Source organism: Trachypithecus francoisi, unplaced genomic scaffold (assembly GCF_009764315.1).
Source record: "Trachypithecus francoisi isolate TF-2019V2 unplaced genomic scaffold, Tfra_2.0 Lachesis_group0, whole genome shotgun sequence".
NCBI lineage: Eukaryota > Metazoa > Chordata > Mammalia > Primates > Cercopithecidae > Trachypithecus > Trachypithecus francoisi.
In genome coordinates, this window is record NW_022681453.1 from 83513284 (window position 1) to 83536238 (window position 22955).

At 34.7% G+C, this 22955-nt stretch overlaps 1 protein-coding gene across 6 annotated transcripts in view; it reads left to right on the forward strand.

Moving 5' to 3' along the window:
* The window catches only part of CBLB (Cbl proto-oncogene B), a 220875-nt gene that overhangs the window by 177665 nt on the left and 20255 nt on the right, over positions 1-22955 (forward strand). For 4 of the 6 annotated variants that reach the window (XM_033211395.1, XM_033211394.1, XM_033211396.1 and 1 more), the window contains 5 exons: positions 4842-4936; positions 13289-13435; positions 16807-16901; positions 17015-17146; positions 20077-20217. In XM_033211395.1, coding sequence (XP_033067286.1) covers positions 4842-4936; positions 13289-13435; positions 16807-16901; positions 17015-17146; positions 20077-20217 — 610 coding nt within the window. The remainder of the gene's footprint in view (positions 1-4841; positions 4937-13288; positions 13436-16806; positions 16902-17014; positions 17147-20076; positions 20218-22955) is intronic. The other 2 variants (XM_033211398.1, XM_033211397.1) reach the window with 1 other exon arrangement.

Sequence of the window (22955 nt, forward strand, 5' to 3'; positions counted from 1 at the left end):
TATTAAGTTTATTTATCTGACTTTATTGGTAAGAGATTTCTATCCTATAGCATTGTTTCCATTCTCTGAAAGTCTTAGATTTTAGTCACCTTATAAAGCTGTTCCTTAATAGACGTCTTGTTGGCTAGATGTTTACTGTCGTTGGTGGTTTGTTTTAATTATCTGAGGAAAATAGTTCTACCAAAGTATATTAAAATATGACTAGAAACTTGAAATGTATCTACTTATTTCTAGATATTAACATTGTACCCAACTGTCATTATTTGTTCTCTTGAGGCAGTTAGAATACTGCTGTTTCTTTTGTGATAAAGCTATCTTTAACTGGTCATGTTACTTACAGTGACATTGTTCTAAAGATGACCTTTGTATGAAAATTTTTTGAAGACGTTGCAAGATAAATACATCAAATGATTTCCCTTTTTGCAGTTGTGGCTTGTTGTACTTTTGGTGGAGAGGCAGATGTTTATATTAATGACCTTAAAGTTATCTATAAATTTCGAGGGCTATCTTTCAGAAAATTAGTCCTCTGTGTGTACTGGTTTTATGTTCAGTCTGATGTTGAAGGACAAAATATAGGGGTACTTTTGAGGTAGCATGTGTAGGGATTGACATGCATAGGGGTTGACATGTGTAAGATCGGGAAAAGGCTTGTGTTTAGTAAGATTTCTTAAAAAATGTTTTTCTTGGCCGGGCGCGGTGGCTCAAGCCTGTAATCCCAGCACTTTGGGAGGCCGAGATGGGCGGATCACGAGGTCAGGAGATCGAGACCATCCTGGCTAACACGGTGAAACCCCGTCTCTACTAAAAATACAAAAAAAAAAAAAACTAGCCGGTCGAGGTGGCGGCTGCCTGTAGTCCCAGCTACTCGGGAGGCTGAGGCAGGAGAATGGCTAAACCTGGGAGGCGGAGCTTGCAGCGAGCTGAGATCTGGCCACTGCACTCCAGTCCGGGCGACAGAGCGAGACTCCGCCTCAAAAAAAAAAAAAAAAAAATGTTTTTCTTAATTGTGTGAAGATTTTCACAAAATTGTGTTCTGTGTATCTCAAGGGTCCCAAATGTTTTAATCTTCAGTTTTAAACAATATCTGAATCACAAGAAAACATTTTACACTTTAGGATTAGATTGATACCTTGAGGCATTTAGAGAAATATTAATCTAAGATAACCTAGATTTCTAATAAATTATACAAGCCAGTTTATACTTCTTTCACAAGTCTATACTTCCACTATTGTTTTCTTATTTCTTCAACCTCATTACCTAATTCAGCTATATGAGTACCTAGCATGTTCAAGACACTCTGGGGAATACAAAGAGGAATAAAGCACAGAAAAGCTAGTCAGGATGAGACAGCTATGTGATTAAGAGGTAAGGCATATGAGAAGCATCCAGAAAATGTGTGGGATCCCCAAGAAGAAAAAAAATTCCAAGATGCAGGACTGAAAAAGTAATAAAGCTTCATGCAAGAGGGTCACTGGCTATAGACATTAAAAGACTGGCAGCTGTTGTTTTTGTAGTTATTACAGAAAGGAATAGCATGGAGGTGGGAGAATATGTTTAGTGATAATATAGTCAGTTTTGGATGGCCTATAGCATAAAAAGAGTGGGCAGGTGAGGTAAGACCATGGCAAGATAACTTGAAACCAATTATGAAGTGTCTTGAATTCTACATTAAGTAATCATGATTTGGTAGGCAGCAAAGAACATTTAAAGTTTTCTTTTCTGGCAGAGGAATACTAGGATTAGAATTGGGAATTTAGAAGATTTAAATTGGTAGCATTTCCAATGCAATTGTGATAGATTTGGGACAGTGAGCTAAGAATACAGAGGATGAAAAGATGTTTCTTAGTTGAGGATTCAGTGAGGTTTCAGTGTGAACTGCCTCAGTTGATACTGTCAGTCTGTACATTTGAAGAACTACAGTTTTTTTTTTTTACCATTTGCAAAGAGGTTTTTTAGATATCTTGACAATATATAAAGTATTTATTTTTAGCCCCCAAAGTTGTGATTTATTGTACTCACTCAGGTAGTGGCAGCTAAAATGATTTTCTGGTGTAATGAAATGGTTGCAGGCGAGAACATGAAATTCAGAATGACATAATGTTAAATCTTGTCCTTTAGTCACTATCCATAAATACAAACAGCCATTTTAGATGAACAGAAACATGATCATCACTTTATAAAGTACCTGCACATTTAGGTCCTTTGCTGTCTCAATCTAATAATTAGGAAAGAACTATACAGAATTCCAAGTTTCGTATTAGGCATATTGTCAACCCTCAGTATATATTTATGAACAGTTTGCAGGAATAACAGCCATTAAACAAATTATATATATATATGTGTGTGTGTGTGTGTGTGTGTGTATGTATGTATATATATTTATGTGTGTATATACATACACATATTTGCTGAGAGTATTTCACTAATAATGAGTTTCTTTCAGCTAAACCTAAGGAAAGTCATTTCACTAGTTAATACCTCCGCTAATAAGTACATCTAAGCCAATCAGCAGTCAATATTCGTTTCAGCCCTACCGTGTGTAAAGCACCATAAGGCATATGCTGTAAAATGGTAAAGGAGTAATAAGAGTTTTTGTCCTGAAAGAGGCCCAACGTGGCCTAAATTCTCCTTGACGAAACATAAGTACACAGAACGTAAGCAAATTATTATCAGATGCCAAACATCAAATGAGTGGTTCAGAAAAGACACTACAGCATTTCAGTGGCTATAGAAATCCTTTAGTTACTATACATCAGTAACAAATGTTATTTCTGAAACAGTTAGAAAAAGTGCCATTTGCATTTTAAAGCAGATTAATGGATTGTTTCAAAAAATTAGGAACAAGTCATTTAATTTTCTTAGATACTGCCCTCCAAGAGTAAGTTACCTCATTAATTGTACTTTGTGGTTTTACTAGTGATAGCCATCATTGCCTGTATGACTTCTCTTCATGAAATTGAATAATAGTACATAAAAATATGCAAGCTCTGTTATTAGTATTTTATTTTCATTTACCTAATGTGCAAGATGAAAGCAATTTCAATACCAGTAAATGTTTGAATGTATTGGTATTTTTGAAAGATATATTCACAATGTTCTGATTATAAAATTATGGTTGGTTTATTGTTAAATTAGAACCAATACAACTGAAACTATTATTCCCATATCTCTCTTTTATTTTATTGTTGCTGAAATTTTATTAACATCTATCTATGTTGGATGATTTGTCCTCAAATAGCAAACTATTGCATATAAAATTCACATTACATTTTCCCAAATGAGTTTTATATGTATTTGTGACATGAATTAAGGAAATTTGGCTGCAGATATCTTACATTGTATCTATTCCTGCAGCATGCAAAGAATTCCAATGAAGAATGACTTCCAAAACAGTATTACAATGAGTATTTGTGTATTTGTCAGTTAGAAGACCTTTTTTTTATGTTAAAGGATTTTATTAAACTTCAAAATGATTAATATCTATTAGGAAATTTCTTCTTTCTGGCACACTTCAGAACACTTTGCCTTATTCTGTTATTTGGTCACAGTCAAAAGCCCAGGATAAAATCATTTTATTTAAAGGTAATATTTTGTCATGGTGTGGCTACAGTATATCGAATCTAATGAGGGGAAACATGAAAAAAGAGAAATTGGTACTAAAGCTTAGGACCAGTCTCTAGTGAAACTTTAATGCTATGAAATTTGATTTTGTGGCTCTGAAGTACACACGCTGATAAATTTCAAATGTGTTCTTTAAACTTGTTTCTTTTCTTATTTTAAGTTGATAGGTAAGGGTATGACCTTTTCAATTTTGTATTCTAAAGCTTCAACATCATTTTAGAAATGTGATGGGGGAAAGTAATTGTTAAGTCCTCAATTGAATTATCCATCGCTGTTCAAATTACTTCACTTGCATTTAGCCCCACCATCAGTCTACCTATTAAATATGAATTAATAAGAGTTTACAAAGGAACTCCATGATAAAAATTTAATGATTGCTTACAGGTCTTAAAATGTGTTCAGTCTTTTCTTGGAATATGTTTCTGCAAAATGATCCTCTCATAACCCCCCACGTTTAAGTTGCTATAATTTCAAATTGTAAGAGAAATAAAGAACAGTTTTTCAGACATTTCCTATAGTGTAACAGAAATCTAGACACCAGAATTCCCTAATTCAGAGTAATTGAACACTGGGTTTGGATGGTCCCATATGAGCAAGTTAGAAATTGTGGTTTGTATGTTCACTAACTGAAAATTTTGTTTAAATTTGCCTGCACTTGGAAAGCCAGAACAGGTCTCTAGTTATCTTTAGTGCAGAAGCTTCAACCATGAAAGAACAAAGGCACTTCTGATTATATTAATGTACTGTTTTATCAGAAAGTTTAAGAATGTTCCATTCACCATGGAGAAATATAATTTAGAGCAATTTAATTTGGAAGGAATTAAAAAAAGAATAACATCAGTGGCTGCTTTTTTCTTTACCCCTTATAGAGAATGCTAACTTTTCAATAAAACCTGATCATAGTTGGTGAATTTTATTATTTACCTATTTAGCCAATAATATCTGTATGTGATTTATATAAATTATAATATTACCTCTCAGTGTTTAAGAATCATGGTATAACATTTTTATTTTTTGTATAACCTTGAACCACTTTGGGCGGTGGTGACTTGTCAGTGTGGTGCTACTGACTCCTGAATAACTTGTATGACATTTCTTTTATTTAAATATACTGAACTTACACATTGTCTTCAAAATGGTAGGTTACCTAAGAGCAGCTATTGCTGTAAAGTCCTTCAGAAGTTAAATTCTTGGAAACTAACCATTTGATTTACTTTCAGGTCTTTTCCAATGGTCATCTTGGAAGTGAAGAATATGACGTTCCTCCCCGGCTTTCTCCTCCTCCTCCAGTTACCACCCTCCTCCCTAGCATAAAGTGAGTTTTGTTGAATTTGGAGATCACTTGTCTGTGCATCAAGATATGGTAAAGAGTGGTTTTGAGAGGTTCTCAATACAGACACTACATGACGAATAGAAAGTCATGGATAGTAAACAGCCAGCTGTATTTACAAACTAAATTACCATAAATTAAGTTCCTTCCCGATACTTTGCTGGTAACCACAACATCTGTGAGACTTACCTAAACTCTTGAGGTTACACATGAGCAACAGGGAGAGAAAGCTAAGTATTCCTTGCATCAAAGAGGACAGAGTAGCACAGTGAGGTATCACTTCAAATTTACCTCTCCTCAGAGGTATCCTGTTTTATCTCAGCTTTCCAGTTTGACATCATAAAATAATCTGTGGTTCCACCAGTTTTTTCATTTCTCACATCCATTCAGCTACCAAGTCCTTTTGATTACTCTTTTGGAGTTTTTCATGTTCCTGTACTCTTCTCCATTGCTCTAGCTTTGCCTCAGAGCTGGACAACTGAAAGAGCAACTGATAATCTCATATGATCGGAGATTTAGTATCAGTGGGTTTAGGGCTAGTAAAATGAGATAACTGGGTATCTCATTTGAAAAATGGAGCCCCAGAGGCACACTAGGTATCTCTCATTGGTATCTTCCCAAGTTAAAGCAGGATAAACTGGATATCCCAATTCTAATTTTCCTGCTCTTTATATGAAGTCAGGATGTCTGCCTTTCCTCCAGTGTATTTTGTTCACTGCAACTGAGTTCATTTAATTTAAATTCTGCCTTCCCCAGGTCACTTTCCCACTCAAAAACCAGCATTGTTTCCCTTTTTCTATTAAATTAATTCTATACTCTTCTGCTAACAGTAAGATCCTACAGAATTTTACCCAACTGAAATACTGTTCAGTGATTCCTGATACTTGCCCTGTGATTTTATCTGGATTGTTTTTTCTGGCTTTCTGAGATTTTTATGCTGTTCCTCCTGTACTTTACCTTTTCCTAATCTTTATCCTAAAGGTCCGTATCTCAGGCTGTATATCTTTGTGAAATGATCTATGACTTCTTCAATTGTAATGATTAAAACTGATTCACATTCCTCTTCCTGCAGTTTATTTTCTACTCGTTTAATAATATACTCTGCCATACTGTTTTCTGATTTTAATGTGGCTCTCCAATTGAAAAGATGACAAGACTTTGAGGGCAAAAACTGTGTTCTGTATCTCCCATGACATCTTACTGTATTAGATATATACTAAGTAAATGATTTGCATATAGTAAGTAAGTACACAGAGAATACGTGGATGCTTGGTCAGTTGATTTAAATTTTATCTGCTGAGGTCCTTATTTCCAATTGAAAGTCTTAGAGCGTCTTCATTCCTTCATCTGCAGTTCACTGAACTCCCACTATACATATCAATGCAAAAGAAAAATAAGGTAGATCCCAGCCCCCAAGAAATGTACAGTCTGCTTTGGTAAATAACATTAACATATACGAAATCACTAGAGAATGGCATGCACTAACATTTATAATGCTAACTTAGTCGTTTCAAATGAGGTTGGAGGAGAGACTGTTAGAGTCTTTGTGAATGAAGGATGTTTCCTGGAGGGATGGGCATTTCCTGACTCAAGAAGTACACGCACAATTGGGAAAGGCGGCGTATGAGAAAAAACAAGGGTGTGAACTTTGACATCGTTCAGGGGACGGTGGGAAACTCAGCGAATGAGATCATTCTCCAGTGGGAACTTCTCTTGGAACTGCCAGATATTTAGCAGACATAGGAGTTGGAAGCAATTGCACATACTCTGCGTAGTAGGCTCTAAATCAGTGACAAGATGTGATGATATTCTAGCCCTAAATGAACTCTGGATATATGTGCATGTAATAAAACATCTAAGCTCAATTACCTCTCATAACTCAGAAGACATTAGAAAATGAAATCTTGCTAATTAGAGATTAAATTTTCACGTTCTGTTTATTAAATTCATATTGGCAAGGAAGCTGGAGGTTGCAGTTTGCTTCATTTGTATTTAACATTAAATACCTGCTTCTCCTGTAAATGAAGCAAGAATAGCAAATTCATAGTAAAATGTATTTTTTCTAATACTTCGGTTTGTAAGTGCATCTAAAATTAGTCATACTTTCTCCCTATTTACTCTTGATTTTCCGCTCAGAAACAGTGCAGTTGTTTCACTTAGAGTAATATTTTAACAGTGCACGCTTACCAGCAAATTAGTTTTCAGTTTTGCATGCTGCATGTCAGCCATAGTTAGCAATACAAATGTTAGCTTTTAATGGCACATTTATCTCTCCAGTTTATTTTTGTTTCTGACTCTGTAGGTAGCAGTTGTTCATTGTAGACAATATGCAAAGTATATAAAAGAAAGAAAAAAGTGAGATACATAAGTATAAGCATACGCAGATGCTAAATATGACCAGAGTTTTAACATTTTGACTTTTTTGTTTAAACTTGTTTATACCTTGTTTAGATTATATTGTAGAGATAATTTTATGCCCTCCTTTCTTAACAGTATCATGAGCATTTTTCTTAATTGTTTCGTTATGCACTGTGTTTATTATAAAACCAGCATGGAATGCTGATGTGAACAGTAGAATAAAATCAGACTGTGTACCACACCTGACTCCACCATTAAGTATTTGTCTTTTTTTGTTGTTGTTGTTGTTTTGAGATAGAGTCTCACTCTGTCACCCAGGCTGGAGTGCAGTGGCGCGATCTCAGCTCACTGCAACCTCTGCCTCCTGGGTTCAAGCGATTCTTCTAAGTAGCCTTCTAAGTAGCTGGGACTACAGTCACCCGCCACCATGCCCGGCTAATTTTTAAATTTTTAGTAGAGATGGGGTTTCACCATATTGGCCAGGCTGGTCTCGAACTCCTGACTTTGTGATCCGCCTGCCTCGGCCTCCCAAAGTGCTGGAATTACAGGCATGAACCACCACAGCCTTTGTCTTATTTTTAACAGGGTAACTTCTCTGGCCTTTCCCCATCTGATAGAAGAGAGGATCTGTTTAACTTAAATTATCTCCAAAATCCGTTGAGATTTAGCTTTTTAGGTTTTATACAGTGTGTTTTTTTAAAGAATACTGATGGCAAACCTGGCAACCTAACAGTGAGTCGAGAGTCCTGGCTCTGGATGGTCTTAGAACAGAGGTCTTAGCAAAATGCCACTCATGGAAATAAGAATGTCGGATGTTTGAGAATTCATTTCCATCTTAGACTCTTGGTGCATGTTTCAAAATCAGGCCAAAGCAAAATTACACATTGCTATCAAACATACACTTCTCTAGTTCTCACAAATGTTGAAAACTCCAATGTTAAATCCAAGAACGTCAAAGCTAGCATTTACCTTTATATTTATACTATGTTGATATAAATATTTACAGAAATAGTATTGTTAAATATTTGGTACTGTTTACTGCTTCCCATTTACGTGATGTCAGAGGCTGCTCTGTGATAATGTTTCCTTTCCTGGTAAACTATCTTTGCAGTTATTTGACTTTTATAGTGTGATTTGTCTTGAGACCTAGAAGAGTATGAAATTTACTTCTAAAAAATAGACTGTTATAAAAGCAATCTGAAGTTGCTTGTATCTATATACTTAATTTTTCAAAAATGATGTTTTTTTCTAAAGTGATTTTTTTTCTAAAGTAATGTTTTTTTCTAAATGGTTTCTGCTTAACATCTTTGACACTTAGCTATAAATATAAAATTTTAAGTAAATCCTAGAAACATGGGTAATTACTGTTTTGGAGGGAGAACAAAATAATCCTATGTGGATTCTTTTTACTTTATAGTTTACATTATTTATTTACTAAATTATATTTATTTTGAAATAATTTGATTTTTCAAAATTAAAACTAAATGATACTCTGAATAGTTAAGGAAATATTTATTTTACTTGACACACAATAGTTTGGCAAATGAACAGAGGCATTATTACAAGTAATAATGGAGTAATTACTCCCAGGTAAGATAATGTTCTGAAATGCTGAGGAATATCTTTTTTTTTTTTTTTTTTTTAGAATTTTTTTTGTGTGTGTACCTTGTCTTTTAGAGATGGACCTTTTGTACTTTTGACATATTAAACTTAGGCTTTCAAATACCCATGAACCGCCGGGCGCGGTGGCTCAAGCCTGTAATCCCAGCACTTTGGGAGGCTGAGACGGGCGGATCACGAGGTCAGGAGATCGAGACCATCCTGGCTAACATGGTGAAACCCCGTCTCTACTAAAAATACAAAAAACTAGCCGGGCGACGTGGCGGGCGCCTGTAGTCCCAGCTACTCGGGAGGCTGAGGCAGGAGAATGGCGTGAACCCGGAGGCGGAGCTTGCAGTGAGCTGAGATCCGGCCACTGCACTCCAGCCTGGCGGCAGAGCGAGACTCCGTCTCAAAAAAAAAAAAAAAAAGAAAGAAAATAATCAAATACCCATGAACCAATATTACTTGGTTTGCATTTTTGTAAGAAAGGTTTTTTTGTTGTTGGAAGTGGTATTGTCTATTTTTATGAATATATATTCTTATATATTTTCCTAAAGAGATAAGTGCTTATATTTTTGGTTCCATAAACAGAGAATACAAATTTCACCTAACTGTCCTATTTTCATTCAGTTGCTTTACTGACTGGAGGTTCAGTGTGTACAAGATAAAATCCTTTATCCTCTTTGGAATTTAAGCTCTAGTTAGGGAGAAGAGAAAGTAAACAAGTAACCATATTGTATATTGTCAGCTAGTGGTAAGTGCTAGGAGGAAAAATAAGCAGGGAAGAGGATAAATAATGATAGAGAGGTTTATACTTTAGATAAGGTCATTAGGAAAGACCTCTCTGAAAGGCTAATATGTGAACAGAAACTTGAATGAAGTAAGGGAGCAAACCATGAGGTTATCTGTGTGAAGAGCACAGAAGCTGGATAGAACACAAGTACAAAGCAGCTTCAAATCTGTTTCTCCGATTTACAAACAAGTTAGTGAAAATGCTTATAAGTAAAGCTTATCTCAAAGCTTGATAGTATACCACACAGACGTTTTTGATGTCATGAAAGACCCTTCAAAATTAGCATGTGTATGATAAAATTTAGTGTTTTGAGGAAATGATTTATATGTGGCACATGTGCAAAAATCATTGCAAATACAGCTATATTTTGTTTTGTCTCTTCTCTGGACTATTTCTTTGAGTTAGACATTTTCCCTGTTAGGATTGGGATAATGTAATATAAGAAATACGGAATAATGTATAGGGCAAGCTCTAACGATTCTATTTTAACAGAAGATATTTTTCATTACTTGCCTTCAGATACTGTTAAAGGAAGATAGATCCTTATGTATAGAAAACAAGCTTACTAATTAAGCATAGCATTGGATACTATCTCCTGTGCTGGCCTGAAAATTCACCTGTTTCTTGGTTTGTTTCAAATGTGCATATGTAGAAGGTGAAAGTATTTATCACTGAAGGCTCAAATAGCTAACACTATGAATTTAATAAAATGTCCAGGTTGTGGGGAGGGTGACTGTGCATCTTTGAGAGTGTGTGTCTCTATGTATTACCAGAGTATTAACTCAGTAATAACAGCAACAGTGCAGAACATTCCGTGAATGTAGGATGAGAATATAAAGGGATTGCAGTAATAAGTGTAATGGTAGGCTTTAATGTGGAGTCAGCCAAATATCATTTATTCAGCTTTATTCCTCTGGTATCCTAAAAATTTCCCGTAAGTTTAGTCAGTGACTGAAAATTGTCCCATGCCCCGCAAGATAGAATTTTTTTCCACTGTCAAATGTTGTATATATGAATAGATAATGACTAATTATAAATCTAATTATTTTACCAGTTATTTAGTAACAAGTAAAATTAAACCTGTTTTTTGAATGAGTTTGTAGAGGAAAATAAAGCCCCACATGTCATTCCAGATGATGTAATTAGTTACATGACTTTAGTTCTTTATTTTGCTATTTTATATACATCTTCTTTACCTCATTTGTACCATCCTCTCATGTTATTTTTTGTGATAGAAACCAGTTTTTTTTTTTTTTCAGAACTGGATAAGATTACTTTTTAATGAAAACCATGTAATCTTAAATAAAACACACTGGAATGTTATTCTTATAAATTGGCTTATTTCTAATCTAAATAGACTATTATACTGATATTAAAATTTTTTATTAAAAACCATAAGCAGAAAAATAAAATCTGAATCTTTAGAACTTTATTAAAATGGTGATAAATGGGACACCTAAGTATTTTTTTCATATTTAGATATAAACACCACTTGAAGACTATTTTTTCACTTCTAGATATAATTCTCTAAAATCCATTTAAGCTAACAATTTATACTAGTAAGTTTTAGCAGTAAGCCTTATTACTCCATGAAGTATTAGATGAGCTTTGCTTTTCACTTCATTTGGAAATAATCTACCGATTTGTGGCAAAGCCACAAGTGGGGGAAATTACTCAAGAAATTCTCTATCAATGAAAGTAAAATATCAAATTAGCCGCAACATATGTGATTTTAAAAAGTGTCCATTGTTGACTCATAATAAACTGCTTCTTTGAAAACTTAAATATTTGGAGGGAACCTGCAACAGGCAGATGTTAGAACATTTCTGATATTGAGTAGTTGTTGAATGTTTAGTGAGAAATACTGTTTTCTTTTTACATAGTGTATGCTTGAATTGCATAGAAAGGGATTCATTATAAATGAAAATATCTTAGGCATAGAAAGGATGTACAGTATTTATTTCTCATTTCATTTGATAATAGAACTCATTCTGGTCCTTGACTTGGCTAAAGTGATGTCTGTGTTTATAGGAATTTATGGAAAAGTAATATTGTAAGTCCCTCCCAGCTCCAGTGCCACCAGATCACCATTTTGCAGCCCATATACTTAACTTCCTTTAACTGGAAAGTAAATCCTCCAAAGTTAAACCGTAATAGGTGTAATAATAGATTATTATTAAGGCCCTTAGCTTATGCTGTAGGTACTGACATTGGACCTCTTGTCACTATGTCACTGTGCTTTTGTCTCCCCATAACGCTCATGTGAATTCTAAGGTTGCTGAAACAACAAGAATTTAAAGATCAGTATTGAAATTTTTTTCAAAGATAGGTATCAATAAAAATATATTTGAAAAACCTTAGTTTTTCTTTGATCTTTGAATGTCCTAGAGACTTAGATAATATCTTTGAAACTTAAATCTTTTGATTTTTCAAAATGCCTTCTTGTAATGGTCACAAAGAAAAGCCCCTAAAATTGTTTTCCGTTCTAACTAATAAAAAGGAATGTTAATTCAGGCATGTTTGTTTAATATACCAAAGGCCTCTTGCTCCCTCTACAGAAGGTGCTTCAAAATTGCAGTCACTTAGTTTTTGTTTTTTGTTTTTTGTTTTTTGTTTTTTCTTTTTCTTTTTAAATTGAACAGATTTCTCATGAGGTTCATGATGATTAGTGTATTTGCAATGCCTTGCAAACTAGTTCGTCTTCCTAACATGAATCAGGTTGAGTTTGTGCATTTCTGCTTTGGCATTTTTCATTGGCTTCAGCCAGGGTTAAACTCCAGTAGCAACAGCTATGAAAAACATTATGTTTATGTTTGCCTATTTGTTTGGGTTTGTTTTATTTGGTTTATTTACTCTTATGGATAAGTGAAATCCTTAATATTTTTGATATGAGATGATGTTTTTACTCATTTTAATTCTCTTTTATTTAGCCAGGGAATCTAAACCATAAAAATAATGTACTCTACTTCAAAGACTTAAAAATAAGTTATCTCATTATCTACATCTAATCATTCCATTCATTTTTAGCTCTCAGTTGTTGGTAGGAAGAAAAACTTAACAACTTCAACTATAATTTCACAGTATAGTTAAGTTTTACAGAATTAAACTGGGTATTTTTCCAACTATAAATAATACTCACAGGAGACAAAAAGTTTGACCATTCTGTAAAGACTTCTTTAATATATAAAACTACCATGCTTATTATTTTAACATCATACTTTACCCATTTAATTTAAATTGAGATAAAATATTAATATTTTAATAGCTTTGGTTTGAATAAATTTATACATTTTATCTTACGAATCCAACATCTTTTTATTTTATTCGACAAGTTACTAGTTTTTCCTATTGTTCCATGTAAAATTGTAAGGATGAAAATTATTTTATCCCATCAAGAGTCTTAACAAAAGATTGAAAATGCTTTTCATTTGTATTTAATATAAGAACAGCTTCTCTGATGATACCCTGTAATTGAATAATGAACATAAGTGATAAAGTAGCTTCTTTGACTTGAATATGTCACATCAGACTTGCCTGTTTTGAATATTATGCTTAAACTAGATTGGATTTTTTTTCCCTGGTAGGTGTACTGGTCCGTTAGCAAATTCTCTTTCAGAGAAAACAAGAGACCCAGTAGAGGAAGATGATGATGAATACAAGATTCCTTCATCCCACCCTGTTTCCCTGAATTCACAACCATCTCATTGTCATAATGTAAAACCTCCTGTTCGGTAAGAATACGGGCAGCTTTTTGCCACTTACATCTGCATAAGCATTATCATTTGCAGTGTTTGTTTTTAAACGGTTGATTTACGTCTAGTTAAAAATCCTTGATTTCAAGCTCAAAGCCTTCTCTTCCTGTATACCATTCCCTGCATTACTTCTAAAGAAAACTAAAAGATGCAGATTTCTCATTAATCAGGAAGTCACTTTATTTGATCAGTTCTAAGCGTGTATCTCATGAAGAAAAAATTAGTGCTCAAAAACTAAGGTATTATTCTGACCTTCCTTAGAATTTTTCTTCATAATGTAAAGACGAGTATAATTTATTTTCATTTTCCTTCTTGGTGTACTTGCTACCTACTTCTATTCAGATTTTGAAGAAGTGGGAAAAAATACCAAGTTGTTTCCCTTAACTTTTTGTTTTTCTATCAAGTGCTGTTTTACCTTCCTTCAGATCAAATAAGAATGTGAGGAATAGGCCAGATGCAGTGGCTCACGCTTGTAATTCTAGCACTTTGGGAGGCTGAGGCGGGAGGATCATGAGGTCAGGAGTTCGAGACCAGCCTGACCAACATGGTGAAACTCTGTCTCTACTGAAAATACAAAAATTAGCCGGGCGTGGTGGTGGGCGCCTGTAGTCCCAGCTACTCAGGAGGCTGAAGCATGAGAAACGCTTGAACCCAGGAGGCGGAGGTTTCAGTGATCCGAGATCGCACCACCGTGCTCCAGCCTGGGGGAGAGAGCTAGACACTGTTTCAAAAACAAAATGTGAGGAATAACGGGGGTTTTCCTTTTGTTTGCTTATTCTCACTTACATGGGGATAGCCTTGGTCTTTGACTTGGAAGCCCCATTAAGGTAAATAAGAGTTATTAATAATGTGTTGTTTGTATTGAAATATTAATTTATCTTTAAGTAAAAGCATGAGTCTGCATTTATATTATTGAATTTATAAACTGAAATCTCATATTTCTGGGTTTGTTTGTTTTACCTGACTGACATATATGAGGTACTCAGTACTCTCAGCTTCAAAACTTAGTTTCTGAGTTGCTTTCCTTTGTATGACATTCCTGGGGCCATGCCTGGCACCTAGAATAGGACTCCAGTACTGCTGTTGTCCCTGCATTCCAGCATCTCTCCAGGACTGACTGAAGGATAGGGAAGATGGCAATTACTTCAGTCCTCTGTGCCATCTTTACTTAGTGTGCCTTTTCCTTTTGAGGTCAAGTCAATCAACTGAAAACATTTTATAAGTACAGTGTTCCCTTCTTTTCCAATGAAAAACTAAAAAATGTTTTAATGTGTTTCTTCAGACATCTCACTGAGGTAGAAAATACAGCGCTTGGAAAGAGAAGCACATTTTCATTTTAAGCAGATGTCTGTCTTAATAAGTGACCCTGGTTAGAATTATCAACATTCTGCTGAATTATCACCCAGAATTAACAGTCTACACCGTAGGACTTTATTTTTTTTAAAGCAAGAACCTAAACACTCCTTGCTATTGCTGATGTTTAAATAAGACATTTGTTGATAAAATAGTATCATTGAGAAGACAAAGAAATAACGAGGAGGTAATTTTATGTATCAGAAGAACCAAGTAGCTAGTGATGTATTTGAGAACAAAAGATATTCCTTCTCATCAAATATAAGTTGTTACAATTTTCAGTTCTTTGGCTCTTATAAATGTGCAGTAATTTTTAAAAACTAAAGTAGGATGAGCTTTTTTGGTCTCTTTGGGAGTCTTTTTTTTTTTTCATTGCTGAATAAGTGAGGAGTATAATTGTAATACGTTAAATTTTAATTGTTACATCATATTGGATGAGTTTTTTTGTGGCAGAGCGCCTAAATCTTGAAAATAAATTTGAATTATGACCATCATTACCATTTTTCTATTGTTACAGAAAAGTAATAAATGTTGATAATCCCTAAATGTAATTGGAGTGAATTCTTTATCTAATTTGTTCTTGAAAGCTGATGGATGAAGTATCTTCTTTCGTCCTCTCCAAAGAGCTCTTTAAGCTTAACGCTTTCTTTCCCTGTGTGTATTTTTCCCCCTTTGGAACATCAGGAGAAGTGAATTGTTAATATGTACAAAAAGTGACACAGTAAATGAATAATTCAATTTGATTTCAGTAAAAATCCATCATTATTATGAAGGTTCAATACATGATAATTATTTTTAAATGAACTATATCTGGCCCCTTAAAGAGAAGTGGCCACCAGAGAGAATAGAAATGAATTTCAGATGAAGCATTCTTGCATTATCTATTCAAATATCCACCATCTCCTCCATATGCTCCCTATCTTCTCTTCCTGCTGCTATCTTCCCATGGCCCAATTTTAGCCATTGTGTTCACAGTATGATTCCAAAGAATTAATACCAATAATTCGGCTGGGTGCAGTGGCTCACACCTGTAATCCCAGCCTCCTTTGGGAGGCTGAGGTGGGCAGATCATTTGCGGCCAGGAGTTTAAGACCACCTGGGCAACATGGCAAAACCCTGTCTCTATTAAAAAATAAAAATAAATTGGCTGGGCGTGATGATGCATACTTGTAATCCCAGCTACTTGGTAGGCTAAGGCATGGGAATTGCTTGAACCTGGTAGGCGGAGGTTGCAGTGAGCCAAGATCGTGCCACTGCACTCCAGCCTTTGCAACACACAGACACACACGCACAACAAAACAAAAAAAGCCCCAACAACTCAAGCATACTTTTCTAGTAAGTAGTACCCTTTACAACCACATTAAAATACTGTGCTTGTCATGTACCCAAGGCCTTTGCTAAAGTCATTTTTTGCAATGTCAAAGGACCAGAATTTTGTTCTTGGCAGTGGTGAAATAGTACCACAGGCTCTAGTTCTTTGAATGTTCCTCTCAGAATTATAATGGAATTACTGAAAGTTTAATAGTTTTTCTTCTTTTATGGGCTGTAGCTTATTTTTATTATAAGGAAATTTTCAGTTACAGAAGCAAAAATGTGATATTAAATACTATCAACAAATAATGAAGTCATTGAGACCGCTATATGTTTTTGCCTTGGCACATACTTCTTTTTTTACTTCAAAAACTTGACCAGGTTCTATTGAATTCTTCCACAGATATAAGTTAATTTTACATATGTGTTTAGGATATCAACCATTTTTGTGGCCCTTGTAATTCTTGGTTATAGTTTACAAAAAGAGACTGTGTTCCTTCAGATATTTACTTCTACATTTTAAAATAAGGAGTATCTTGATGTTATTACTGGTAATTTTTCCAGAAAAGAAAATATATGTTCAAACTTTATTAAATGAGCAGGAATTCTAGTTCCCTCTACCTCTTGAATTACTTTTCATTGGAAAGTATTCTCCTTATATGATTTTATTGTGAACTGTCCTTTAGGTCTTGTGATAATGGTCACTGTATACTGAATGGAACACATGGTCCATCTTCAGAGAAGAAATCAAACATCCCTGACTTAGGCATATATTTAAAGGGTACGTATAGAATATAATTTCCTTTGTGATATACATCTTAATGGTCAGAATTTAAAGGCAAAATTTCATGCCATTGTACTGAAAATACATTAAGGTTTTGTGTTATCCTCTAGGAGATGTTTTTGATTCAGCCTCTGATCCAGTGCCATTACCACCTGCCAGGCCTCCAACTCGGGACAATCCAAAGCATGGTTCTTCACTCAACAGGACGCCCTCTGATTATGATCTTCTCATCCCTCCATTAGGTTGAAACCTTTAAAAACATTTTAAACAACCCACCCCTCCTTCTTCTCTTAATTTCAGAATTTTCAGAATTCAGAGTTCACTATAACACAGACTCACTGGGTTGTGAATTTGCCTGAAATTAGAATGGGTTCTCCAGGGATGGTGACTCCCAAGTTCACGAGACCATTACTCCATGTAGATGATTAAAGTAGTAGTGTAATAGTTGAGCATCAGTCAGGTTTTAAGCAAGTTGTTTTGTCCATACTAAATGTAGTCTAAAAACACATGAGAGCTTTGTGCTCTAGTAGTTTTGAAGTGATGACTTGAAGTGTTGAGATTTTCTTTAAGTATAATAATTCTTAATGAATATGAACTTGCTTTTCTTGTAGCATGAGCAGTTCCACTTATGCTAATTAAATTATGCAAAATTAAGTAGTTGTAAGTAGAGAACTGATAATAAATTCTGTTTTATTCTAATCATTACAACTATAACACATTCAAAAAACTCTCAATTTCCTTGTTTCAAATTATAATATGAAGAAACATCCTATGTGTATTTGTGTGTATCCACAGGTGAAGGTACACGTAGGTATGTATGTATGTTGAAGTTAACTGGTGCCAGTGTCACTGTTAATTTCATTAATTATAATTAGGAAGCATCTCATCCTGTTTTTAGAAGACAGTTAGAATGTCTGCACACCTTACATAAGGCTTCACAATAACAAGTCATTGTAACATAAAATAATATATGAAGAAAATCAATTTACAAGCTTTTCTGAATTGGCTGTTAGGCCACCAGAAATACGAAATAAACCCTTCCATTTTCTCACAAGTACCACTGACTAGTATTTTGAATGACACAATAGCAGTATCTTTGGCTCCTGTTCACTCTGTAGTTCAGGACTGTATTCCCATCTACATCAATTACAAAAGCCTCCTAACTTTCTTACCTACAGTCTTTCTCTACCTTCCACTTCTTTCTGCACACTGGTTTTAGACATATTACCCAGATCTTCATCACCTGGATAAGCATTGTTCAATAAAGCTTTCTGGTGGTGATGTAAAGGATCTGTATATTTGCATATGGGTTAAATGTGGTTATGGAACTGACTTTTCGTTAAATTTAAATAGCTATACGTGGATGGGTGACTACTTTATATGACAAAGTAGATAGATTCTCCAACCTATCTTTTTACCTTGGCCTTTTTCTAGGTCTTCTTGTGCATGTCATTTTTTCTTCATAGTGTTTACTTAGACAATCCTGTCCTTGCATTTGACAAATAAATTTTTGAGGCTTCTGATATCCCAGGACTTTCTGTTCTTCAACACTTCACTGAATACTGCTTGTCTACATTTCTCTTTCTTCATCCAATGCATATGTCTCTTTTATGGGACCAATCGAACACTTTCACCTGTAACTCATACCTATTTGTGAGCTTTTTTTAAAGCTCCTTTCATGGAATCTCAGCTCCTTGAGTCAGAGCCTTATAATTTTGATTTTCATATCATGCATGAGCCTGGCATGGTGCCTGATGTTTAAGGGCTGAAAAAAGATTTGAATAAATATGATAATGTGGGAAATAGCTAAAGGTTAAAATGATAGCAAACTCTCTCCTGCATCTTCAGATATGTTAATAAGAAAAATATGATGATTGAAGAAATTATTCTGCAAATTTTTTCTAAAGCAAGTTCAGTAAATAGTAATATCTTTTTTTTTTTTTTGAGACGGAGTCTTGCTCTGTCGCCAGGCTGGAGTGCAGTGGCACAATCGCAGCTCACTGCAACCTCCGCCTCCCAGGTTCAAGCGATTCCCCTGCCCCAGCCTCCGGAGTGGCTGGGATTACAGTTGTGCACCACCACCAAGCCCAGCTAATATTTTATATTTTATACAAATAAAAGACAGGGTTTCACCATGTTGGCCAGGATGGTCTAGATCTCCTGACCTTGTGATCCACCCACCTCAGCCTCCCAAAGTGTTAGGATTACAGGCGTGAGCCACCACATCCAGCCTCATTTTTCTTTAAATATGCCATTATGTTTAAATCATTCAACTTAAAAATGTGAATTTTTATTATTAGAGTATGTGTTTATGTATACCCTGTCTCATTCATAAAGTATTTTGAGATAGCTTACAAAACTACATATGCTTTTTTTTTTTTTTTTTTTTTTTTTTTTTTTAAGACTCAAGGTAATGAAAACTATGAGTAGAATAGTAAGATGTGTCAGGGGACAAATAAGTAGATATAAAAATATGCTGCAACATTCTAGTTATTAAAGCTGGGAAATATGCAAATGTAAGTAGTGTTTGGAACCAGAGAAGTTTCTATATTTAGCTGTTCTTCTGTAGCTAACTCTGATAAATTGAAAAATATATTCCTCTGCTCTAGGTACATTTTATGTATATTTTGACAGCATATCAAATATATGAAACATTAGGTTAAATAAATTAAAATTCAGTGGAATAAACTATATGGGATAACCTAAACTATTCTGTGACATTAAATTATATGTATTTGATGTGATTTTCCAATTAAAGACTGTGAACTCATTTTGTTACACAGAAAAATCCTGTTTTCATGGTGTGACTGATAATAATTTTTAGTTCAAACTCTGAGTCTTAATATTATAAAGGTTACAAGTGAACTATGTGCTGTTTCATAAGTTACAGTGCTGGTTTTTACAAAAAGGCCTGATAGAAAAAGTTTGCATGTGTGTGTTTATATGTATGTGTGTGCATGTATGTTTGTATATATGTGCGTGTGTGTGTTTCTCTCCAGAATCTCCCACAAAATAATTAGATCCATTATCAAAGTTGGTGAACTGCTGGATAAACCCTGCGAGTGAAATTCTTTATAAGCAGCAAGAGAAAATCAGTTATTACTTTTGTTTGATGCTATGTATTTTGATTAATGAAGTTCTGCTGCTGATATCGACCTTTCTTTAAATGCAGGTGAAGATGCTTTTGATGCCCTCCCTCCATCTCTCCCACCTCCCCCACCTCCTGCAAGGCATAGTCTCATTGAACATTCAAAACCTCCTGGCTCCAGTAGCCGGCCATCCTCAGGACAGGATCTTTTTCTTCTTCCTTCAGGTAGGAGGGAAAAGCCAAAGAAAACTATTCACTTAAAGCAAAAATATTTCCAAAACCATACTATCAAATAAATGCTAGTGATTCATTAGTCTCTACCTTCCTAACAGAACAGAAAAATTCCTGGGTTGTAAAAGTAGCAATTGTGGGTACGTTTGTTTGTCAGTTGATTGGTCTAATGCCAACAGAATTAGAGAGATGGAAAGAGCAATAAAGAACTACAGAATGTAGAAATGATGCTATAGAGATTGTCCAGTCCAGAAACAACCTCCTTATGTTACAAAATACAACCCTGAGAACCAGAACTGCTAAGGGGTTAAGCTAATAGTAATGGGAACCATATTTAGACTTTGTCTCCTGATTCCCAATGCAATATTTTTTAATAGGTTTTTAAAATTTTACTAGATATGCCTTAGTGTCATAATTTTGTTCAAAACATAAGATTTTGGTAAATTACATTGTTACAACATGAATAGAGAAGTTTTTCTGAAATAGCTGCATTTTATTTTGTTTTTGTGATATTTTTAATACCTCGGTGTGTATCTACTCACTAATTATTGGTATGCAAAGGAAAACTAATTTTTTCTTAGTAACTATTTAATACTATTTAATATTTATTTATATATTTATAGATTATATATTATATAATTATTTATTAGTTTAATATTAGTAAACTAATTTTTTATATTAGTATATTTTAAAATTTCAAAAGAAGATCTGAAATAAAAATGACTTAATAAACCATCTGCTGCATTAGTTAGAATTATCAGGGAAAAGAAAATAAGTTGTTCTGTGGAATCTGCTGATACTAATTAACAGTTCCAGTCTGTCCTGTTAGTGATACTGTGCCCTGAAACCTTTGCCTCCTGGACTTGGTTTGGGAAGATACAGGGTAAAGATATCTTGTTTTCATGAGTTCCTTACATTTCTACATGAGATAAATCATGAAAATCTTTAAAAAGTGCTCAGTTTGTCCTTTAGCTTCGTATATGCCTCATGGAAACTTGAGAATCTTTATTCCCAACTGATTCCCTTATCAGTTCCCTCAGTTGATTATTAGTCATGTCTACCATTAGTTTTTCTTAGTGTTTTTTTCTTTACTTGGTTTGATAGTTTAGAAAGTTTGAAGAGTTTTGATAAGACACACAAGTTATGGACATACAACTTTAATACACAGCTTCACTTTCTTAAAGTGGTTTATTTTTCAAGAATAATCTTCTGCTTAATTTTTCATCAGTAAATATTGATTGAGCCATTCACTGTTTACCCACTTGTGATAGATGCCTCATGACCTCGGGGACCTCATGAGTTCACTGGGTGCTGCCAATTAAAGCACTAGTGTCATAACCCCTTCCAGTCCAAGCAGGAAGTATAGTGTATTAGTCCGTTTTCACAGTGCCATAAAGATACTACCCAAGACTGGGTAATTTATAAAGAAAAGAGGTTCCATTGACTCACAGTTCTGCATGGCTGGGGAGGCCTCAGAAAACATACAATCACAGCAGAGGTGAAGGGGAAGCAAGGCACGTCTTACATGGCAGCAGGTGCAAGAGAGAGTGATCAAGTAGGGGAAATGCCAGACGTTCATCAAAAACCAGATCTCATGAGCACTCACTATCATGAGAACAGCATGGGGGAACCACCCCCATGATTCAGTCACCTCCCACCAGTTCCTTCCCTAATATGTGGGAATTACAACCCAAAATGAAATTTGAGTGGGGACACAGAGCCAAACCATATCATAACTGCTTAGGCTTTTATTCATTTAGCTACATGTCAACACTGCTATATTTTGCTATTTTTTTTTCACTTATTCAAAACTTTGTCTTAAACATAGACTTTAACATAATTTTTAGAAAAATGAGTCATTCTAAATCTTAGTTACTTAAACTTCCTGATGCTAAGTTCAGGATAGTTTCTGGCTCTCCTGTCACCTTTTATATATGTAACTTAAGCATATATAAATAGATGAAACTTTGATGTTGTGGCGTTTTTGAAAAGTAAAGTCAAGCTCTCAAAGAGCTATAATAGAAGAGAACATTTTACACAAATATACACTTTTACCTGTTTTTGTCAAGAGAATTAATTGTAACAGATTTTATTTATTTTATCTTAATTGTTCATTTCCTTTTATGTAAAACTCTTCATAAAGATACCCCTCAAGATTAACTGCCAAAAAAATTACTAGTTTAAAATGAAAATGTCCCCTCTTATTAGCTAAAATGCAAGTTTTATAAACTGTTTTACTTATTTTATAGATTTGCCTGTTTTGTGTTTGCTTGGCTGCCAAGGAGCTCAACAACAGTTATCCTTAACTTAGAGTGTCAGGCTAGCATGGGGGTCAGGGCAATGTTCTTCAAGCCTGTTGACTCTCTTGACCCTCTTAATACATGGACATATTCTAATTCTGTTCCCAATAATGTTGACATCCCTTACAATAAGTATTTCCAAAAAAAAAAAGGCAACTTTTTTTCTTCCTTTTCCAGTCTTTCATGTCATTTCCATGACAAATTTCTAGTCTGGTATGAGATCCTTCATGGCTTTTTTTTGGGGGGGGGGGTGGGAGGGACAGGGTCTCACTCTGTTGCCCAGGCTGGTGTGCAGTGGTGCAATCTCAGTTCACTGCAACCTCTGCCTCCGAGATTCAAGTGATTCTCCTGCCTCTGCCCCCTAAGTAGCTGGGATTATAGGTGTGCAACACTATACTCCACTAATTTTTTATATTTTTAGTAGAGATGGGG